The sequence below is a fragment of the Thunnus maccoyii genome, chromosome 13, assembly GCF_910596095.1.
Source record: "Thunnus maccoyii chromosome 13, fThuMac1.1, whole genome shotgun sequence".
In the NCBI taxonomy this organism is placed as follows: Eukaryota; Metazoa; Chordata; class Actinopteri; order Scombriformes; family Scombridae; genus Thunnus; species Thunnus maccoyii.
The window spans coordinates 16,972,202-16,993,756 of record NC_056545.1 but is presented as its reverse complement, the minus strand read 5'-3'; the positions used below and the strand labels follow the sequence as shown (position 1 = coordinate 16,993,756).

Below are 21,555 nucleotides of genomic sequence, written 5' to 3'. Positions count from 1 at the left end.
GTTTCGGCTGGCCTCTTACAAATAAATCGTCATACTGTCTGCATCTTTTTCTGTTTGTCAGAGTGGCAACCCGACTGTTTTACCTCTGGTCATGTGAGAGGTCCATGGCACGGATGCCGGCGTCACAGCCCGGGTAGATGTAAAGCTGTTTGAAGTCGCATGCCTGCCACACCTCCACAACTCCGTTATCACCTCCTGTCACCAAGTTCTGTCCGTCACTACTCAACAGGATCGCCTAGAGAGAGATAAGAGAGAGAGCTCCAGTATGTTGTATTGTTTAAGAGTGAATAAGTACAGTATTCATGCATAAATATCCATCAAAAAGAATAGTGTAAAACAGTACAGAAACAGTATACATACCCGTGTGGAATCGTTGACTTCCATCTGGGCCAGCAGTTTTCCATTTATGCTGAAGTTGCAGAAGCGGCCTCTCTCATAGTAGATGATGCAGTGGCCCTCGCTGGACACGGAGATGAGGCGAGGCCGTTGGCACAGCTCTGGCCCCTCCAGGGCCCTGAGCAGGTCCCCTGTGATAGTATGGACCAGGCACGGGCCCTCTGAGGAACAAGACCAAAGCAAGACAGTGAAGAATGAATTCAGAAAACAAAAATTTTGTGTATAAATGTGAGAAATGTATAATTTCCAGGATGATCTTGTTTTTGCAGTTTTTAATTTTGAGACAGACCAGTGACACGTTCATCCAATAAGGTTTTAAAAATGTATCAGGTGTGCAAGCAAACGAGAGAATTTTTTTTATTGTCATTCTATTTATTGTATAGTTAATATGAAATGATAACAGTCTTGAGAAAAAGGCTATTGAGCCTTGCAAAACCACAGAGTAAAATGCAAAAATGCATTTGAGGGTTTTACCATTTTAAGATTTTATCATTTAGTTTTTTTCTCATATATAATATGTACTATCCAAATAATCTAATAAATCTAAAATGTCTCTTAGGCACAGACAGACATGTGAAGACACACTAACCTTTAGCTCCACTGATGACCAAGCCCAGTTCTGCACAGACGGACACACACACCACCTCGTGGTCATGTCCTGTCAGTACTGCCCTGGGAGCGGGATAATCACCTGGAGGAGAAAACACAGTTTCTGTATATGCAATTCTGTAAAGCTGTGCTGTTTTCTCAACTAGTGTTCAGTGGCTCACAGAAAGCGCACACACTGAGACACAACAAACAGACAGACAAGCAAACATTCACACACGCTGGTTCCACAACATGTCACCACTCACTGTTGTTTGGGTTGTCCCCTATAATGTGGTGTCGTCCGCTCCAGTACCACAGAAGTAGAGTAGCGTCTCTGGAGCCTGACACGATGTAGCAGTCTCCTCCGATGTAGGACTCTGATCGGGCCAGACATGTCACCACATCCCAGTGGCCAAAAACTATCTGGGTCAGCTTTCCTGTGGAGAGGAAGGAGGAAGATGGCAGCGTGTTCCCTCCACTCATACTTTTGAAGGCCATGGTTTCTTAACAACCAGGATAAAAATACACTTCACTGAACCCCCACAGGTTAAACAAACAGATTAAACTGTCTGGAAATGCATGACATGGTCCACATGCTAATTGAGGAATTAATCATTAAAACACTTGGCATCTAAATGTAAATCCCCACAGCACTTAATGCTCAACATGTCTAGTAAATAACACAAAACCTACCAGTTTCAGTGGAGTAGACACGGAAGCTTTTGTCCCAGAAGCCACAAACCAGGATATAGCGGTTGTCAGCGGTAACCACAAAACAGTGTGTGTTGATTTGGATACTCTGGTCCACCAGGTCAGTGATCTGACGCTTGTTCATGCCTGAGTTGTTCGCTAGATAAGAGCACAGAGATGTTAGTGAGTTCATGAGGGCATACAAATGCAATAAGGTTAACAAGCTGTCGGCTGAACTCTAACCTTTCTCAATCATTCATCACTTTGTGTTTTAAGTGTTGACAACAAAGCAGTCAACCCCAATATTGTACAGCCTGTGTCTCAGTAATATATATATAATCCCCAGTGTATCATGTTGTATATTGACTTCAGCCCCACCAGGCTACCCTCATTATTTGCTCTCATTATCTGCTAACAGAATAACTGTATCCTTAATACTATTATTGATGGCTGTTCGTAATGCTGTAGACAATTTAAGCTTTTTCTACAGTTGAACTTTATAAGCACATTTGGGTGCATGTCCTGCATTATCCTGTATTATCTTAAGTTCCAAAAAACATGAAACCAATACAATCTATTGTGGAGATGTCTGTGCACTGACCTATGAGAGGGTCCATCTCAATGGGCAGATGATGAGCCTGCTCTAGGGAGTATCCCGGAGCTCCACGGAGCCCTGAAAGGTTAAACATTACAGGCAGTCATACACACAGGTAAGAATGTACATACAAACATCATAAAACATTAAGGGATAAATGTTAAACTGCACCCACTCACATAATCCCCTGGTTGAGTGCTCCATGATGAAAGCGCTGCCAGCATCACTCTGATGCAGGCTTATGTTCAAACATAAGAGCCCCATGTGGCAATCGATAACAAAAGGTCACTTGAGCCGCATCATGACCCACCCCCATAATCACATTAACACAATTAATTACACCTAGCTTGTTGTGGTAATGAGGTCATTAATGAGATTAATTGAGGCTTTAATTAACAAATATTTCTATGTCGACATCCAGGGTGTGAACTAAATCAGAGCACTGATATGCAATCCAACACAACAAAACCACAAACAAAGGGTTTAATTACTACCACTGAGTTAAGCTGCCGTTTCACTGGCATTATAGGCATCACAGGCTTTCCACAGTTAGTCTTTGTTGCGACGCTGCTCATAATATTTTCATTAACTGATTAATAAGAATATTTTTTCATTAATCATTGAGTCTGTAAAATGTAAAAAAAAACAAAAAAAGTGAAAAATGCCAATGACAAGTTCAAAGTGCTGACTTCAAATTGCTTTTGTCCCACAAACTGACTAAAAAAACAAAAGTTATTCAATTTGGAAAAAAGAGAAGAGCAAATCTTCACATTTGAGAAGCTAGAACCACCAAGTGTATGTTTTTTTTGTTGTTTTTTTGATAAAAGACTTAAACGACTAATTGATTATCAAAATTGCCTGATTGATTGATTCATCATTTCTGCCCTACTATGAACTGTACTATACTAGTACAGTTTCAGAAAGGTGCTAGTCAGATCATCTCCTACACTGGGGAAAGTTATGGTGTTAAATGTTTGTAGTTACAGAAGAATGCGTCTCAGGACACAGATGCTCCATTCGCCAACTTTTTGGTGTATCTGAAGTTTTTTTTTACCATGTTTCAAGGGATTTCATGGAAGCTATGGGTGCAAGTTATATCAGAACACTCATCATATCGAAATGACAGGAGATGAAATGCCACGTCATGACAATAACAGGATCCCCACTGCGACACTTGCACACTGCATTCTACTCACCGACTGTGTTGTGCCAACGGTTGACGGCAAACAGCCGGCTACATGTGACGGTGACGGCCGCTGGTATGCTGAGGTGGGGGAGTGTGTTGGCTGCGACGTGTGTGACGGGGGAGTTGGAGGGGAACTTGAGCACCATGATGACATCCTGCTGCATCTGATCCTTAAACATCAGAGGGCTCTGGGGAAGGAAACACTGGTGAGACAGACAGAGAAAGAGAGAGAGGGACAGAGGAGGAGAGAAGAGAGAAGGGCAGAGCAAGGAGGGAAGGTCAGGTGGGGGGGGAGAGAGGGAGGAGGGGGGGGGGGAGGGGGGAATGGAGACGGAGGAAGAGGGAGAGACAGAACAGATGGGACAGAGAAGGAAGCGGGAGAGAGGGGGGAGGGAAGGGAAAAGGTATATTAGTGGGAGAGCAGGGTCAGAGCAGGTACACACACTGAGGGTGGCTCTAGGCCTAGGAGAGGAGGTGGAGGCACTGATTGGTCGGGGTTCAGGACTGACAGGTTTGGGTTGACATGGATGGCTCTGATGTGGAGACACAGAGGCCTCGTTCTGCTGAGGGTAGCAGGGAGGACAGAGAGGCTAAAAAAATACATCATTACATACACTTGCATGTAATAAAATCTCACGAATCCATACACTTTGGTAATGGAATTCATTCATATCTATGTGGGAATGACTAAAATGAATATATATATATATATATATATGGGACTGAAATGTGTTAAAATGTGAAAAACGAATGCACACAATCCAGATTCTAAGCAAAAATATGTCACACGAAATGTCTTCAAACCCCTCAACCTGTCTACAAAAAGAAAAAAAACATTGGAAAAACTATCTTTATGTTCCCAATGTGAACATTTTCTCAATGAAATAACTTAATGACTAATTTCTGTTCTATATTTCACTGGCTCTGCAGCTGAGGTCTGAGATGTGAGCACAGTTGACTTGGTGATTCTCGCAGTAGTCTTAAGTGAAGAATACTCTGCATAAGTAAGCATATAATACTCTTATGAAAATTAAATTTAAAGATTTGATCAGTCTGTAGTTGATGTAGTCTTACCAGGTGCATGGCAGAGGAGCGAGGTGGGTGTGGCTCAATCAGAAGCTGGGAGGGTATCTGTCCACAGACCTGAATCTGGGTCTCAATCACCTACAGTCAGAAAGACAGAGATGGGGTTAACTAAAGCCATATATTAGTCTTTTATTCAAATTCAAATAAGCTTTATTGGCATGGCAGATCAGAAATCTACATTGTCAAAGCAGTACAGAAAATTATAAACATTGACAGATGATTAATAATTATACAATGATATGTAAATATAAACAATAATATAAAATACAATATAATAAAAGGCATTTTTACAGATGTAATCACACAGAAACATTCACTACAGAGCTTATTTCTCTCAGATTATGACAAGACTTAATATATTTTGCAGCTATTACTGTAGATTGACTTTTCTCCCCACATAGATAGAGAGAGTTTCTGAAGATCAGGGAGGTGGATAAATTCAGGATATATGTGATTTATTTTTTCAAAGAAAACTTCTCTCAAATCTTTATATTTGTCACAGTATAATAGGAAGTGAGATTCTGTTTCAACTTCTCCTTTATGACAAAGTGAACACAGCCTGGCCTCCCTGGAGAGCCTGTTCTGTCTGTGACGGCCTGTTTCTATGGCCAGGTTGTGTCCACTCAGTCTGTACATTGTCACTGTTTTTCTCACTTTTCTTTCAGTCACGGTGGTCAGGTGCTCTGCCACCGTGTACTCTATTTTTAGGGTCAAATACAATTCTAATTTACTTACCAATATTTGATATAATTTTCTTGTTGTTTTGAGATAATTTGGTTGGGCCAGATTGTTTTTGGTGTGTGTGGGCAGAGCTTCAGCAGCAGCTGGCAAAGGGGACTCTGATCTTTGTTCAACTCGTGGCACTGAAGGGCTTTGTACTGGTAGGGCTGGGGGTTGCTAGATTGGAGGTGTTTATAAAATTTGATGGCTCGCTTCTGAATTTCGATTATTAAGGGGTATTGACCAGAAAGCCCTTCTTGCCTTCTCCTTCAGCTCATTCACAGCCAGGCCAAAATGTCCAGTGGAACTGATATTCAAGCCTAGATATGTATAATGTTTTATATGCTCAATTTCTATATTTCCTAATGTGAATATATTTTTCTGAGAGTTGGATCTTTTTTGGAAAGTCAATATTTTGGTCTTGTTCATATTTACAGTTAGGGCCCATGTTTGACTGAACTTGTGGAGGACATCCAGGCTCTGCTGTAAGCCCTCTATGGAGGGAGACAGGAGAACCATGTCATCAGCAAACATCAGACATTTGACCTCTGTGTCCTGCAGGGTCACACCTGGAGCTGTGGATGTTTGCAGTTGTTCTGCAAATGTATTTATATATATTTATATATAGGTTTCACCCCCTATGCCACTCTCTAATAATCCATAAAGGAGCCCTTCATGCCAAATACAATCAAAGGCCTTTTTGAAATCTACAAAACATGAATAAATTTTATTTTTATTTTGGTGCACATGTGTGTTAATGAGAGTGGTGAGGGTGAAGATATGGTCAGATGTGCGATGGTTAGGCATGAATCCGATCTGACTTTTATGCAGGACATTGTGCTCATTGAGGAACTCAACTATACAGGGGTTGATGATGCTGCAAAGCAGCTTGCCCATACAGCTGCTGACACGTATCCCTCTGTAATTTTGAGGGTCTTCAGTTTTGTTTTCAGATGGTTGATAGTAATGGGGAAATCTAGGGGGTTCTGGTGGTCTTTGAATATCAATTCCATATTTAGTATTTTTTCCAGTATTTGTTTGGTTTGTAAGTCAGTTCCTGGTGGTTTTGGCCCAAATAAGGTGTGAAAATGTTGAGTCCATATGTCTCCGTCTTGTATGGCCAGCTCCTCAGGCTCAGACTGACAGACAGAGTTCCACTGGTCCCAGAAGGAGTTAGACTCTATACTCTCTTCAAGTAGGCACAGCTGTTTTTCACTATGCTTTATCTTTTTGCTTCTGATTGTATTTTTATATGTTTTAAGTGCTTCACAATACTGAAGACGTATATGATTATTTGTAGGAGCTCTGTGTTTCAGGTTAGATAATTTTCTAACTTGTTTTTTCAAGTTTTGACATTCTTTGTCAAACCAGTGGCTCTTTTTTGTTTTTCTTTTATTTGTATGTAGTTTCAATTTGCATTTATTTGCTGTTGTGTTGAAGATGTAATTTATATTGTGGACAGCCTCACATATGCCTTCAGTAGTGGGAGGGTAGGGGTATTCTATAAACTCTTCTAGTAATAATGTAATCTCCTCACTATTGCTGGCCTCTTGGTATTGCTCGGTGCTATCTGGGGCCCATCTGTATGTCATCCCTAAGGAGAGCTATTTGAAAAGCAGAATACTTTTCTCAGCCATAAGGAGAGTTGTAATTATCTATAGTTGTAACTATTTATATCAGAGCTATAAGCGCTACATCAATCTGACGCAACCGTGTGACCTTGAAGAAAGCACTCACCATCACAGCACGAGAAACTCATGAAGGGAGTGAGCTCCGCACTGTAATAATCAATCTGTGAATCAAACAAGAGGGATGTGTTGTCATGGAAACCGACCTCACGTTGCGCAGCATCTAGAACGTCTAGGTTGACTGCTCCCTCATAGGACAAGAAGTTGAAGACGTTGAGAGCTCGGACTGCTTCGGGCCCTCGCTGCTTGTAGCCAAATATTAGATCGATCCACTGGTGAAGCTGGCATGACACGAACTCGCTCTCCAACGCCTGGACAGAGTAGCAGGTGCAGAGAGGAGAAAAGAAGTCAAGAATTTGTGATCTCTAGTGTCTCTCAAGGGGATTTAAAGGCGGAGAGAAAAGCTCTCAATTTAGCTCTTTATATTTCAGCGTGTGTAACTCTCACCATCCGGTTAATGCGGACAAAGTCTTCGGGTTTCTTGGCCCAGGCAGGAAGCTCCACGTCACACACGGGAACTCCATCCTCACGCAACCCCAGCTCGTACTCGTTGCTGTTGACAAACATCTCGGGCAAGTAGTAGAACTCTGGGATCAGCTCCTGATGGACATGGCAGCAACACGATGTTCATTATAACACCACTGTTATATCCTTTTATTTATGATTGATTTTTTTTGTTTTTAATCTGTAAAGTCAACTTTTTGAAATTATGCCATTCAGTAGAGGCTGACAATGTTTAGGATACTTTAAATAACTTGTTCTGAATCTTTTTGAAACTAATACCTGCTCATTTACTCGCTGCCCTTATTTTTTATTTATTTCATTAAGCCATCAGAGGAGGCTTACAGCTAAAGCAAAATTTCAGTCTTTATAGTCTTTGTAATACATTTTTATATCAGAAATGTGTTATTTATGATTGTGTGACCAAAAATTGTTGTATGTCACAGCCTGATGTGGAATTCTGACTCTTGGGTAGAAACTAGAAGGACTAGCAACATTAAGTTTGACATTAGGTCAAACTCTAAAACGTTTTTAACCAGTTTAACTAGAAAAACACTATTTTCATTGCTACTGTGCCTTCAGTTATGTGTCTCAATGTTGATCGATTTCAGGCTGACTCTATTGTTAACTAGTCGCTTCAGTGGCTCATTTCTTCAGCCCACAGGAATAGTCACCTTGACATCGGCTGTGTCCCTCTGGCAGTTCCTCCAGGCGCGGCCGATGCCAGAGAAGGCTCTCTCTGGATGGTCGAACTTGCTATCGTTTGCGTTGAGGAAAAATGTGGTGAAGGGCTCCTACAGGCACAAGAACAGACAAAATTATTTCAAAAGAAGCCTTTGGTGTGAGGTCTGGCATGCGTTCAAAAGGCTGCTGAAGGTTTCTGTAAGTGTTTGAAGCAGGTGCTTACTATTCTGAGCATCCACATCAGTGTTGAATGAGCAGTGGAGTAAAGGGTTGTGTAGTGGTCAGGAGGCGTGCCGTCGTCATCCCATGTCTCGTAGCGCTCTGCGTAAAATGCTGCCCGCTTGGGATTCAGTGCACCGATTGGCTAGAAGAAACCAGAGAGAAATAATCGCAAATGATTACAAGAAAAAACACACATGCAGTTTTCTGTTTTTCCTCAGAGAGCATAATACATGAAGCTTTCAAATGGTTAATGTTAATAAAACTAAGAAGCTCATGTTCATTGTGATCCTCTGATGGGAATGCAACAAGGAGAGAGAGAAACTGCATGACCTGTATTTTACCTTTCATTTGGGTTTATAGCATCTTCTTAATAGCACGCATAAAATTAATTGGAAAAAGCATGTTATGTGTTGTGTGTGTGAGTGGTCTCACCTTGGAGAGGTCTCTGAAGTTTCCAGGTAGAGTGAGATCGAGCTCCTCTGAATCGTAGTTGGTCAAGACCCAGGGGAAGATAGGGTACTGGTTCAAATCATTATAGGTCCTCCCTGCAGGAGGCAAAAAAGGACAAAGTGGATGTATAAATATGATGATATTCCATTATTTCTGACACCAGATAGTCCCATAATGTGACAACATGCTACAGTGTTGGCCTGTCTCTGTGTTTGTCTTGCTATTTTAACAGATACTGAGCTGGACCATGATATATATATATACAGCATGTTTACTTTTGCAACTTGACATAACAGTGTTCTACTACATCGCTTTGAGTTTTACATTATCAGGGTATAACATAGTAGCATATTGTTTTCTTACTGTAAAAAAAATGTCAGTTACAGCACTATAATTTCCACACCTAATAAATCGGCTCTTGCTCTAATGTTTATTTAGTAAGAATACAGTAACTTCCTGATGTGAGTACAGATTACGTGCTAGATTGGTAGTAGAACTGAGTAAATGAGGTTTTATGTTACTGTGATTTTCAATTTATTTAAGAGGTGAAAAGATTAATTGATTGACAGAAAATCAATAAGTATATCGAATAATCATTTTAGTCACTTTTTAAGCAAAAAAAAAGCCAAATATTTGCTAGTTTCAACTTCTCAAAAGTGAGAATATGAAGCATTTCTTGATTCATGATTGTAAACTGAATCTGATCTTTGGGTTTTGGACTATTGGACTGTCATTTAAAAACGTAATTTTTGGCTCTGGGAAATTATGATCAGCATTTTTCACATTAATCGATTAACTGAAACAAATAATCGACAGATTAATAGATAATGAAAATAATCCTTAGCTGCAACCCTACATTATTTACATTACTTTGTACATAGTCCATTGTCATTCTGGCTGCATTTATTCATATATTTTTGGTTATATATTTACTAGTCACTGTTATTATGCAAACATCAGCTGAGCTGGCAGTGTGGCTGACAAATATTTATCTTAATTCAAATCTTCCAGGTTCTTTATCTAGTCTTTTCAATAAAGTCTCTTTATGCGTGGGCTTCTTTATTCATGTGCATGGAGAGAAATACAAACAAGGTGAGTCTGCAGTTTCTGGCAGTGCAGTTATTTTTGCACAACGCAGCACAATAGAAGCTGTCAGAGCAACCACATTCGTTCAGATCAGTAAAATTCTCACAACAACATGCTGGAAAATATCACTATCACACAGTTGAAAAGAACTGATGAGGAGAAAGTAGCGCCAAGGTTATATGTGGTCACATAAAATCTCCCACACAGCAGAAGAGGGAAATGAAGGGAAACAGAAAGTATTATTTCAGCTCATTCAAATATTTGGTTTAAGAGCGAGACAGACCACATTAGACAAAGTTGTGTGTCTGACCACTAACCAGTCCATATATTATTATGAGGGTAACATCCATTATAACAGACTTTACCTGCAATAGTGTTGAGGAACATGAGGTACTCAAAGTTGGAGATCTCTCTCCTCTGCCAGCGCTGCGTCATGTTGGAGGACTTGAAGAGCTGACGAGGGGTAGCCAAGGAAATCCGTCTGGGACGCACACAGACACGTTGTAGGAAAATAATGTTCAAATTCTCAAACAGATCAGTGGTGTGGCAGCTGACTAAACCCTGCACCTACCTTGCCTGTGGCAGGCCGTAGCTCGTTCCTACCCCCACCCGTGGGAGGCTGTAGACCACCCTTTTGACTGTGGCCTGGTCAGGGAAGTTAAACATCACAGACGCTGTGGAGAGGAAGAGACAAGATATAGTCAACAGATATAAAACAGAAAGTCAGTCGCTCACTGGGACATTATATTGAGTGGCTGTAATGGGAATTAAACCTAGAGTCAGTGTTAGTGCTCTTTATTCTTAACTATAGTAGAAAATAACAAAGTACTCCACTGCAGAAGGAAAGAGATGAGATGAGTTTGATCATATTTGAGAGGCTATGAAGAGGCTATACTCCAATATGGATGCACTTCATTTTGCTTTTTGATTGTTCCCATTTCAACAACGTCATCATTGGCTCAGTGTGTTATATATGTTAGTGTCCTTTCTTGTGATTATGCACCAAAACAAACTAAGAAACTGGTTAATTTTGGCAAAACAGTTTTGAACTTGAACTTGAAGTAGAAAGAAAACACAGATACAACTTGCCAAGCCTCTCATTATATATTTATAGGCTTGATGAGTTGGCCATATTGATGGCAAATATTCAGTAAATAAAATCAGTGGCTAGGATTTATGGTGATGGGTTTTTGATAGTAGATGCATACAGTGTTGAGAAGTCAATAAATGTGAGATCTGCAGACTTACTTCTGTTGGCCATGAAGACCTCTAGTCCAGTATTCTGCAGCAGGTAGCGTCTGGAGAACACGGCTCGGATCTCACTGAACATCCACTTGCCGTGCAGACCCTCTGAGTAGGCCAGTACCTGTTGAAGTTGGGGAATAAAAGGCATTTTAAAATGGGGGAAAGCACTTTTTAAAGACCAACAAATTAATAACAAACTGTTTGGATCAATAAGTGCAATGTGATGAGTAAAAATGTAAACTGTCATACCTATCTCCTTCAGAGAATGGCAGTCTGAATCTTTGTGGGTCTGGTGTGTGTGTGTGTGTGTAATGAACAATAATAAAGAAAGAGAGCATGCCCTTACTTCAGCATCAGTCTTCTTAAATGCAGGATCCTCTTCATCCACCTCAAAGTAGATCTCAGTCGTAGTGATGGACAGAGTGCCTCGAGCCACCACTACTGGAGCTACCAACTGAGCTGGAGTACTAAGCACCACAGGACCTGGGAGGGCAAATATATTCCTCAGGTATTACTACTTTTGATATTCATGGCACTGACAGGATCATAACATAATGGCTATAAGTAATCACACAAAACAGACACTTAAAACGGCACACATCATTTCATGTTAGTTAAGATTGATCATTTATTTGTTGACTACTGTAAACACTGTAAACAACTTATCAGATGTGAGTCGGAGAGGAACTGCCGGAATAAATTAGGTATCTGGTTTGATTTGGATCAGCATCAATTTTTAATAAGTTATGACTTCATATTCTTGAGTCAGATAAATCAGCTGGATGGTTAGTGTATCTGCAAAATGTTCAAACGACCAACTTGCCTCTGGAGGTAAAAAGTCGTGGACGGAAACGTACTAGAAACAAAAGTCATACATAGTTTACTGTTTAGTCGTACTGTAGCATAATGTGTGTGTGTGTGTGTGTGTGTGTGTGTGTGTATGTGTGTGTATCTTACCTGCAAGGTTATCAATCTCTTTTTCCTGCAGCAGGCTGACAGCATCATCGTCTCCCTCCAGCATTAACTCCGCCTCTGGGTTCTGGGCGACCACAGATTGGCTGCGGAAATTCTTCTTCGACTTAGGCCCCTCCTCCTCTTCCTCTGTACCTGTTTCAGCGGGTTTTTAAGTGAGTGTGAGAGTTATGTGCAAAAAAAAAAAAAAAAAGAAAGAAAGGGCAAAAATGTGAATATGCAGCAGGTATGTACTGACCGTATTCCTCCAGAGCTTTGAGTGACACGTCGGCGTGAGTGGATCCGAAGGCATTTCGCACAAATCTCCGTCTCCTCCTCAGGTCGTCCTCCCAGTAGTCTAGACGCCAGAAGTCATGTAATTGGCTGAGGCAAAAAAGAAGAGGAGGAGCAAAGATAAGTCACTTCAGTGGTGTGCAGGTTGAATTTTAAGTGGTTGCAGGATTTCTCCTTCAGGGATTGAAAAGTGAAACAAGCTGAAGTTACAGGTGACAACTTGCTTCACTAACTCGCTGCAGTCTAAAGGTTCCTCCTTATTGGGATGAAGGGCGGTATTTGACTATAGGGATGTGTTTGATGAACCATTCTACCAATCAAACACTGATAAGCTGAGAGAAAAAAACATACAGAAGATTGACTTATGCACCCTATAGAGCCAATAAAGTTTAATGAAGCGAAGCAATGAAAAGTAGAGTTTAGTCAAGCAAGTCTGATTGTAATTTTCAATAAGCGTCATGCTAATGGCACCAACGTTAAAAATACAATCTAGGCCACAGCACTTCATTTCACTTGTCATTCTAATTTTTTTATCTGAGTGCAAAAAGTGTTTATTAACAGCCTGCATGTTGCGGTACACATTATACTTCATCACCAGTGATACGAGGAAGTCAGACTTCAGATGTTGCGTGTCACATGTCTTCAAATTAAATCACATGTCCTTGGAGTAGCTGCCAGCCTGGAGGCAGATCTGGATAACAAGCCATCATTGATTTAATGTGTGTATGTGAGGGTGCTAAATAAGAAGATCGGTTTCAGCTACGAGACGACGTCAGGATTCAACTATCTGTGTGCGCCGTAGTTGATGTCCGGTAAATCCTGTTAAATAAGACTTGATTGTTTCATGCATCGGGCTTTACACGGATCATTTGCTCTTTTATAAATGTGTTTGCTGGTTTATTGGTTTATTCTTCTATATTTCAGCACTGATCATATCAACAATTTAAATTGAAAACTTCAAATAGATTTTCAGATGTGAAGCTGATGATTCTCTACTGGCTTTATGTATTTATGGTGTAACTGATGTACAATTATACATGAACTGTAACCAAACATGGCACTGTTTTCTCATTATATATATGAGGTGTTCTAGCTCTCAACCAGTGTAACATCTCCTGTCAAATGATATCCTGTGATATCGAAAAACGTCCCGGTGTATAAACTTATACGCAGCTCCCCGCATCGTCGGCTCACCTCTGTGACATTGTGCCCCATGCTCCGTGCTTATTGGTCAGGATGTTGAGGATCTTCTGTTTCAGCTGGTTAGCAGTCACATGATCTCTGTGCTTAGCGGCGCTGATGAGGTGATCGCACATTTTCTCTTCCTCTCTCCGGTCCGCAGCGTACTGGGCACAGTTAGACTAGAGGAGAGTGGAAGATAAAAGGGAAGAGAAACAGTAAGAAAACAAAGAGCGTTACCATCAGAGATGAGGAGATACAGACAGTTGCTGTTAAGTATGTTCAGTCTATCTATCTATCTATCTAAACTTAAGTTTCTTTTTTATTCTATATTTCTTATTCATTTGAGATACTCAGCAGCTTGTTCGTGTTTTCTCCCCCTTTTATCCTTACTTTGTGTTACACAAAGCACAAGAGGAACCTGAACAGTGTCCCCCTGAAACACTGATGCATGGGAACATAAAATTCAGGTGAAAATCGGTTTAAATGTGCTTATTTGATGCACTAGAGTGAGAAAAATTCACGTATTTGTTCACAGAAATCTGACATCCCTGAGCCTCACGTATTGGCCACTTCGCATGGATTTTCACCTGCAGGCTTTAATGATTTCACACAACATGACAAACAGAGGTGGTTCTTATACAGCATGTACCTCAAATTCAGCATGCTTGTGTACATCCTCGGCCCTCTGTCTGTTCAGGATGAACTCTGCTTCGTTGGCAACACGCACGATGTGATCCTTCATGGCGTGGCATAGAAGTCTAGAGAGAGCATGAGATATAAACAAAGTGACAAAGATTACATGCAGTCTAACTCTTAAGGAGACGGAATATAAGCAAGTTCTCATCAATATGGCAACCTTTTCTAAATGATTTCCATAAGTATGGTCTATTATTTGCAGCTAAAGCTTACATATGCATGCAAACAAAGTATGTTTAAAAAGTAGCATTGTATGACATCTTTGTCTTTTTTAATGTATTGTACTCTAATAAGTTGTACTTAATTAAGCTAATAACTTAATTTTGTACCAATTAACGGTTTGGAGTAAAAAAAAAACAACAAGATTGCAGGCATTGTAAATGGACCAGCACACATCAGCTGTAAATTGCACTTTAATGATTCGACTTCCTACTGAACCCACATGGCACTGTGCACTTACCCTGGCAAGGTTCTCATTAGGGCTGTGTCATACCATTGGCTGTTAAGCACTGATAACAGTGTTGGTGTTAATGTGTGAATCATGGGGAATTATGTGGGGTGATAATCAGTCAGTGTGAAGGATTTACCTTCCCTCATTGATGAGCTCAATGAAGGCCAGTCCAGCGTTCTTCTGAATGGAGTTCTGCCACTCCTAAGTGTAGAAGATAAAATCAAAATTAATAAGCTGAACTATGGATAAAAGCTACCATGGTACATGTAACTTTCTGGAAATGTAATTCAAACCCTATTTATAGATAAAATAATCAGATTGGAATGTCTGTTTTTGGGTAATCCTGTGATTAAATTAGCTAAAAAAAAATTAAGGTACTTTAATTTGCAACATTGTCCACAATGGCCTAATGTATATTGTGTATGGTTACCAGAACTGTTGGTATAAATGGTATCGTAAAATATGGTATAGAAAAATTTCTATTGTCTCACAGTATGTATTGTCATATTATCCAAGAGATTACAGAGATAAAAATAGCTTTATTCAAGAGAAAATATACAGTTTCATCACATAAGACCACCAGTCACCAGGTACACTAGCACAAAATTGCTCCAAATAAGGATTAAGTAAAATCTTAAGAGCTTTGTAAGTGTCAATGAAAATGCACCCATCTAAGTGTATGTGAGTGTGTTTTGTGTTTGTGCATATGAGAGTGGAGACTTCTGAGCAGGATAAGAGTGTTGCTGAAAGCCCCAAACTATCAGGGCTCCATTAGCTCCACTGGCTCTTAGGGCTGTGAAGGACACGTGGGAGCTTCTCCTGTTACATCCCCCCCCATCCAGAGGATCAATATCTGGGCTAGGGTTCGCTCTCCTGAGCCTCTAATGGCAGATGAGGCCGGAGCCAGGGGTAATACTATACATGCTGACGAGCAGCCAGCCAGGAGAGTGGTGAGGAGAAAAAGGAAAAGGGAGTGGTGAGAGGAAAGAGCAGTGTGGAGAGTGCTAGAAGATGAAAGCAGTTGCGAATGAAACACTGAGTTCAAATGGACCAGAGAAGCAGAGGTGTCTGATGGTGCGGTTCGAGATGGAGCAGGAAATAAGGGAGAGAAGAAAGTATGGACTACGGTAGTAGAGTTCAAGAAAAAGACCGGCGAGAGGAAAGAACTGAGGGGCTCCTCCATGGACAAGAGCTCTTACAAGCGAGCAGAATCCAACAAAACAGAGATTAGTTGGGAGACAAAATTCTTAAATTTAGAGAAAATGAACACTGGTCACCTACGCCATCAGGGGAAAGCTCTGTAGTGGTAAGTGCCTCTCTACTGTCACTCTGTCTTTTGAGTGTTGCTCAGGAAAATAGAGATATTGGCTTTGAATGCAAGTGACTCACATTGTACATGACCTCAATTCAATTCTGAATGAATGTGTGCTGTGCTGCCACTAATTTAATTTAGTAAAATCCAGTAAAAGAAAAGTTTATGCATGTGATTGATATGGAAAATGCTTTTTATGGCCTTGATATTGATGTGGAGAAAACTATGGTGTGATGATGCATAGAAGTTGATATTATATTACATCTGCAATGCGCTCATTACATAGTCAACCCTGCCTCACTGGGTAGATCGATAACTCAACAGTTTCCTGTGTGCATCTGACTTAGACAGTTATTGTGGATCTTATGGGTCTAAAAAAACAAGAAGAAGAAGAAGAAGAAAAAAAAAGCTTTCAGAGTGAGTTAGAAATGTGACACATGAAGGGAGACTTTTTCAGGTTTCGACAAACTAAATCATACGTGTGAGGACAGAGAAGAGAGGTGAGGTGTTACCTACCTGAGAACAGAGCAGCATTACGAGCTCCACCACAGACGTACTTGACTTCATACACACCAGACCTGCAGCACAGAGACATACAGCAGAGTCAGGAGCCTCTCTTTCTTTTCTCTCTGACTCTGACACTGACACACACACACACACACACACACACACACCCTGCTGCGAGACAAAAAGATATCATCAAAGAAGACACTATAGCGTCAGTGGTTTGCTAATGTATTCAATGCAGTCATCGTAGTCAGGTTCATAATAAAACATGCCACAGAGAAGACAGGAACAAACAGTAGAGTGAGAGGCAAGGGCGGAGAGAGGAGGGGGAGAAAGGGGGAAGGAACAGGAAGTGAACATATAGACAGTGGATCACAAAAACAGGACGCCAGGAAGCAGGTGGGCGGAGGGAGGAATGCATCACATTTAGTACAATCTGTAATATCTAATACATAGTCATATTAATGCTAAAACTAAACATAATCTGATCTAAAAAATATCGTCATTATCTAGCTAGCTGAACGAAAACGGTGCAAAATACTGACTTCATACCTGCTTGACGAATGAGTGAAGCAGCCAGCTCAAAGACACACACCGACTCATTCGCTCACTCTCATCTACCCGCACACTTATACATCCACTTGTTCACACGTTCATTACTTTTTCCTCTCATTCTTTCTCTCTCTCTCTCTCACGCACACACACATCGCAGTGAGGGACAGTGAATGGGGAGACTCCACAGAGAGACGCCAGTTAGAGAAAAAGGAGCCGTGTACAGCACCTGTACCTTCTATGAGCAGTTCCTGCCCATGGCTACCCAGCAGCGTCCTGGAAAGGAAGGGGGCAAAGTCCACAAAAATCTCCCTCAGCAGTGGTGCCACCTTCTCCAGAGCGCGCTCCAGCTTAGTGGTGATACTGCGGTGGAAATAAGTGAGAGAAAGATGAGGAGAATATAAAATAATATAAGCAACATAAAGATGAGGGTAGGAGAGTGTGTGTGAGGAAAAACTCAGGGGATTTTACAGTAGGTGAGAAAGAGAACAAGACAAGCATGCAAGAAAGAGATGAGAAAAGTACGCAAGTGAAAGATATGTGAGAAAAAGGCAGGAGAGAGGATTTCAAAGGACAAATTACACAGCAGAAGAGACAGGAAAAGGCAAGCTTAGAGAAGTAAAAGAGAAAGAAATAGAAAAATGTCTGAAATGTACACAGGAGACGCAAAAAATGTACAGTATGTAATGATGGGTTGGTATGAAAGCAATATGCCTGGGTTAGTATTGGTAAGGAAAGGTTGATGGCACTACAGTTTTAAAGCTCATTGTTGGCATTGTGGGATAAGTGAAGCTAGAAGTGCAATTAAAGCTAAACCTCAAAAAAAAAAAAAACTGTCCTCAGTCTAAGCTGCACTGAAAAGTATTGTATGTTGCCTTTGCTCAAGCCAAGTAAATGCTACATAAATTTATATTAGTGCTTTGTGTGTATATAGGTGTAGATCACGTGCAGAGTGAAATCTATTCTATGTTGAGTCAAGGAATGAAGACAGTGAGGCAGGTACAGCAAAGCAGACTTAAATATGGAGCCACAATGGCAGTGAAGTGCATATTCTAGGCTATATAAGCATGTGATTTCTGAAACAGACCTGGGTCACTGGAGTTTACAAATCTTTATTTTAACCTACTCGGAGTGCCAAATGATTGACGTTTGCAAAAGTTACAGTGGAGGTTAAAACAAGTCTGTTTAAAGGACCAGTGTATACGGTTTAGTGGCATCTAGCAGTGAGGTTGCAGATTGCAACCAACTGAACATCCCTCCCCTCACCATTCCCTTCTAAGCGAGTAGGAGAACGTACAGTGGCTGCCAAACTCGTGAAAAACGTGAAAGGCTCTATCTAGAGCCAGTATTTGGTTTGTCCATTCTGGGCTATTGTAGAAACATGGCGAGCTCAGTGGAAGAGGACCCGCCTCCCATGTAGATATAAAGGGCTCATTGTAAGGTAACGAAAACACAATGATTCTTAATTTCATTCTAATTAAAACATACTTATGAATATTATATTCCATTTTTACCATGTCCGTTCCACTAGATGCCACTAAATTCTACACACTGCACTTTTAAGCAAACTGATGCTATTTGCAAATACAATTTGACTCAGGTCTGATCTGGAGTTTGGGGTTAGTGTGAGAAGACATGCCAGAAGTGACAGAGTTGAGTGTGCTAAATATAAAAAATATGAGCTGCTAGCATAAACCAAAAGTGATGCTAAAAAGATCCTTTCTCGCATGGCACTCTGGGAACATTTAGTAGTGGTTGGGCGAAGCAGAGGGTGTGTGGTGGAGGTGGGGCAGAGGGGGGCATGGGGACAGGACGAGTATCTCCTTGCCTAAAACACTGTCCTGCATCTCGGGGGGCTGCCTGGAAGCCTGCCAGAGAGCTAAAAGACTTGAGCTCAGGGGGCGTCTGACCGCTGCGCAGCGCGCACTGCGCCACCTCACAATAGGCACTGCAATACAAACCACACACACACGCACACATATAGACACACACGTACAGACATGCACACTGATTAAGGAACACATGCACACACACCCATCTACCCACTCATGTGTGTGAGCTTTTAGAAACACACCGTAACTACACATATCATAACAAACTCTCTAACATGTCTAAGGAGAAAGTACATTGACAGAAATGTTACAGTACAAACTGCTACAAAAGAATTATATATTATTGCTTATTGTAATTCTATTTTCCTATTTATTAACATTTCTAAGAGACAGATCATCTTATATTTTATCAGTTTGTTTCAGACGCCTGCACAGAGTATGGAAACAAAAATAAAACACAGAATTATGTTTATAACCATTTTATTTACATTTTCAAATAAGGATTCTGAAATCAATAAAGACCTTACTTACTTATTATTGAGTTATGGATTAATAAATTGTGATATTATCATATTCTATATTGTGATTGTGACATAAAAACACAGTTGCCATGTCAAGGATGAAGAGCACCATAGTGTAAACTGAGTGAGACATGTGTGGCGGTATGCGTGGATGTGAGGGAGCACAGAAAAAGTATTTTTACAATGCATCAGCAGACTATTATTATTGGCTGATATCAGTATATAAAAAGCAATATTGGTGTCAGTTTTATATCCTTTTTATAACTGATAATTCCATGTGGGACTGGCATTTTGTGACTTTTTGTGATTTTTTTTGTTGTTGTTTGTCCCCCAGCACAACTGTCAAATTAGCAAGAGAATGAATATTTGTGGTAATGTTGTAGTTTCTTTAAATGGTTAGTGGTTATTTCAAAATCAGATTTTTTTGCATCTACATTGGTCCTGACATTCTTTAAAAAAATAATATTACTTAATATAGGTGGGAAAATGTCAGGTGTTGTTATGTAGACCTAAAAAAAAGCATGTAGGTGCACCCCAGATGTTCCCAATTCCAGACAAACTTATCTAACCCTAAAATATCAGTAATGACTGTGAGAGCGAATTGCTGGTGAGAATTCTTTGGGAAGGATGAAGACCTAAGAGTGAAGTGAAAGAGGGACAGGAATGAAGTGGAAAAGGGACAGGCACCCAAGGAAAACAGACAAATCAACATAAAAAAAACAAAAACAACAACCAAAAGCCAAAAGGAGGGAAAAAAAAGGAAAATGCGGGAGGAAAGTGAATGGCTGAAGCAGTTAAGAGCTTTGCGATGGTGAGAGCTCTGACCTCATATTCTCCATGGTGTCTTCTGGCATGGGTGCCACCGTCTGCACTGCTGGCAGATTCTTACTAGTGGCACCGTTGACAAACGACGAAGAGGAGGAGGAGGAAGAGGAGGCAGAGTCTGTGGCACCTAGGTGGGACGGAGAGATAGGAATAGGGCAGATGATGAAAAATAAGACAAGCGTTACAGTAACATGAATCAAGCATGACAAAGATTAGCGTGCAGGATAATAATACAGGAAATGTATTAATGTCGCTGATCAGTTGCGACCAAATTCAATTTGGGTATAATATCACCGGACATGCTGCTGCTAGTCTTCTGGTAATGGCCCCCGTTTGTGAAAATAGCTTAGCAATCAATACGCAGAATCCATTCCAGGGAACAAATCCTTTCCATGTCCATTATGCATGTATGATACAGTGCAATATGTCTGACAGGCTGACAAAGCCTTGAATACAAATCCACTCTGCTACAATGAATCCGATGATTATGATTCTGCATAGGAACAGCACTGATCTGCATGTCAGTTGATGTATATTTGGTTATTATCCTGTTAAACTACATGTATTTATATATTTAATCTGTCTTTTTTCCTGCATAGAGTAACAAATGTGAGCTGTATGAAAGGTACATTATCCAGCATAGGAGAGTTCACTGAATTCACTTTCTTGTTAATCGCTAAAATATCTCCCACTTTGCTGTGCTATCAGTAACTCCATTCATCTGGTCCCTAGGTAGGCTAAAACAAATCATGAAAGGAATAACTGGTACTGTTGGTTCAGTTGGTTTCTTTTTCAGCTTTTTAGGGAGCAGAGTAAAGCATCAAAGAGTTTTGTAACAAGAGAAGAAATTCATTCTTGCTTCATTGAGCAGCCTTTGAATTGCTGTAGGCCTTTCACGCATACACCTTCGTCATACTGCAGGTATGCTGCTGCTCCTTAAATGCCAGTTAATAGGTCCAGAGCAAAAACTTGGGGGCAAAAATATCCTAAGATATAGATTAAATGAATTGCATCAGTAAGACATGGGTGTGAAGATGATGTGAGTTTATAGGTGCACTATTTCTGTACATTATCTCTCACCTGTAGTGTTGATCATGCTCTTGGGTGTTGCTGTCGCAGCAGCAAAAATGTTCGGTGTGCTGCCAGCGGTGGCGGCTCCACTGGTTGTAGGTGTGCCCACCGTATTGACTGACAGGCTGCCAGGTGGCGGCTTTTTGACTGGAACCACAACACTCCTGTAAGAGATGACACATCAGACGAACATACACACATAGTATCCTTTATTAAATGCTCCT

General features: G+C 40.7%; 1 protein-coding gene across 8 annotated transcripts in view; it reads right to left on the bottom strand.

Annotated features, from left to right (window-relative positions):
• Positions 1-21,555, bottom strand: part of nbeaa (neurobeachin a) — a 99,701-nt gene that overhangs the window by 1,890 nt on the left and 76,256 nt on the right. For 5 of the 8 annotated variants that reach the window (XM_042430704.1, XM_042430705.1, XM_042430706.1 and 2 more), the window contains 27 exons: positions 21,341-21,495; positions 20,261-20,387; positions 18,911-19,030; positions 17,318-17,445; positions 16,540-16,601; positions 14,848-14,912; positions 14,214-14,322; positions 13,577-13,743; positions 12,348-12,472; positions 12,095-12,244; positions 11,484-11,620; positions 11,141-11,258; positions 10,464-10,566; positions 10,258-10,373; positions 8,789-8,901; positions 8,358-8,498; positions 8,125-8,244; positions 7,397-7,549; positions 7,096-7,260; positions 4,530-4,619; positions 3,466-3,658; positions 2,276-2,347; positions 1,678-1,833; positions 1,251-1,421; positions 986-1,087; positions 361-557; positions 84-235 (listed from right to left, as the gene is read on the bottom strand). In XM_042430704.1, coding sequence (XP_042286638.1) covers positions 84-235; positions 361-557; positions 986-1,087; positions 1,251-1,421; positions 1,678-1,833; positions 2,276-2,347; positions 3,466-3,658; positions 4,530-4,619; positions 7,096-7,260; positions 7,397-7,549; positions 8,125-8,244; positions 8,358-8,498; positions 8,789-8,901; positions 10,258-10,373; positions 10,464-10,566; positions 11,141-11,258; positions 11,484-11,620; positions 12,095-12,244; positions 12,348-12,472; positions 13,577-13,743; positions 14,214-14,322; positions 14,848-14,912; positions 16,540-16,601; positions 17,318-17,445; positions 18,911-19,030; positions 20,261-20,387; positions 21,341-21,495 — 3,507 coding nt within the window. The remainder of the gene's footprint in view (positions 1-83; positions 236-360; positions 558-985; positions 1,088-1,250; positions 1,422-1,677; positions 1,834-2,275; positions 2,348-3,465; positions 3,659-4,529; positions 4,620-7,095; positions 7,261-7,396; positions 7,550-8,124; positions 8,245-8,357; positions 8,499-8,788; positions 8,902-10,257; positions 10,374-10,463; positions 10,567-11,140; positions 11,259-11,483; positions 11,621-12,094; positions 12,245-12,347; positions 12,473-13,576; positions 13,744-14,213; positions 14,323-14,847; positions 14,913-16,539; positions 16,602-17,317; positions 17,446-18,910; positions 19,031-20,260; positions 20,388-21,340; positions 21,496-21,555) is intronic. The other 3 variants (XM_042430708.1, XM_042430710.1, XM_042430711.1) reach the window with 1 other exon arrangement.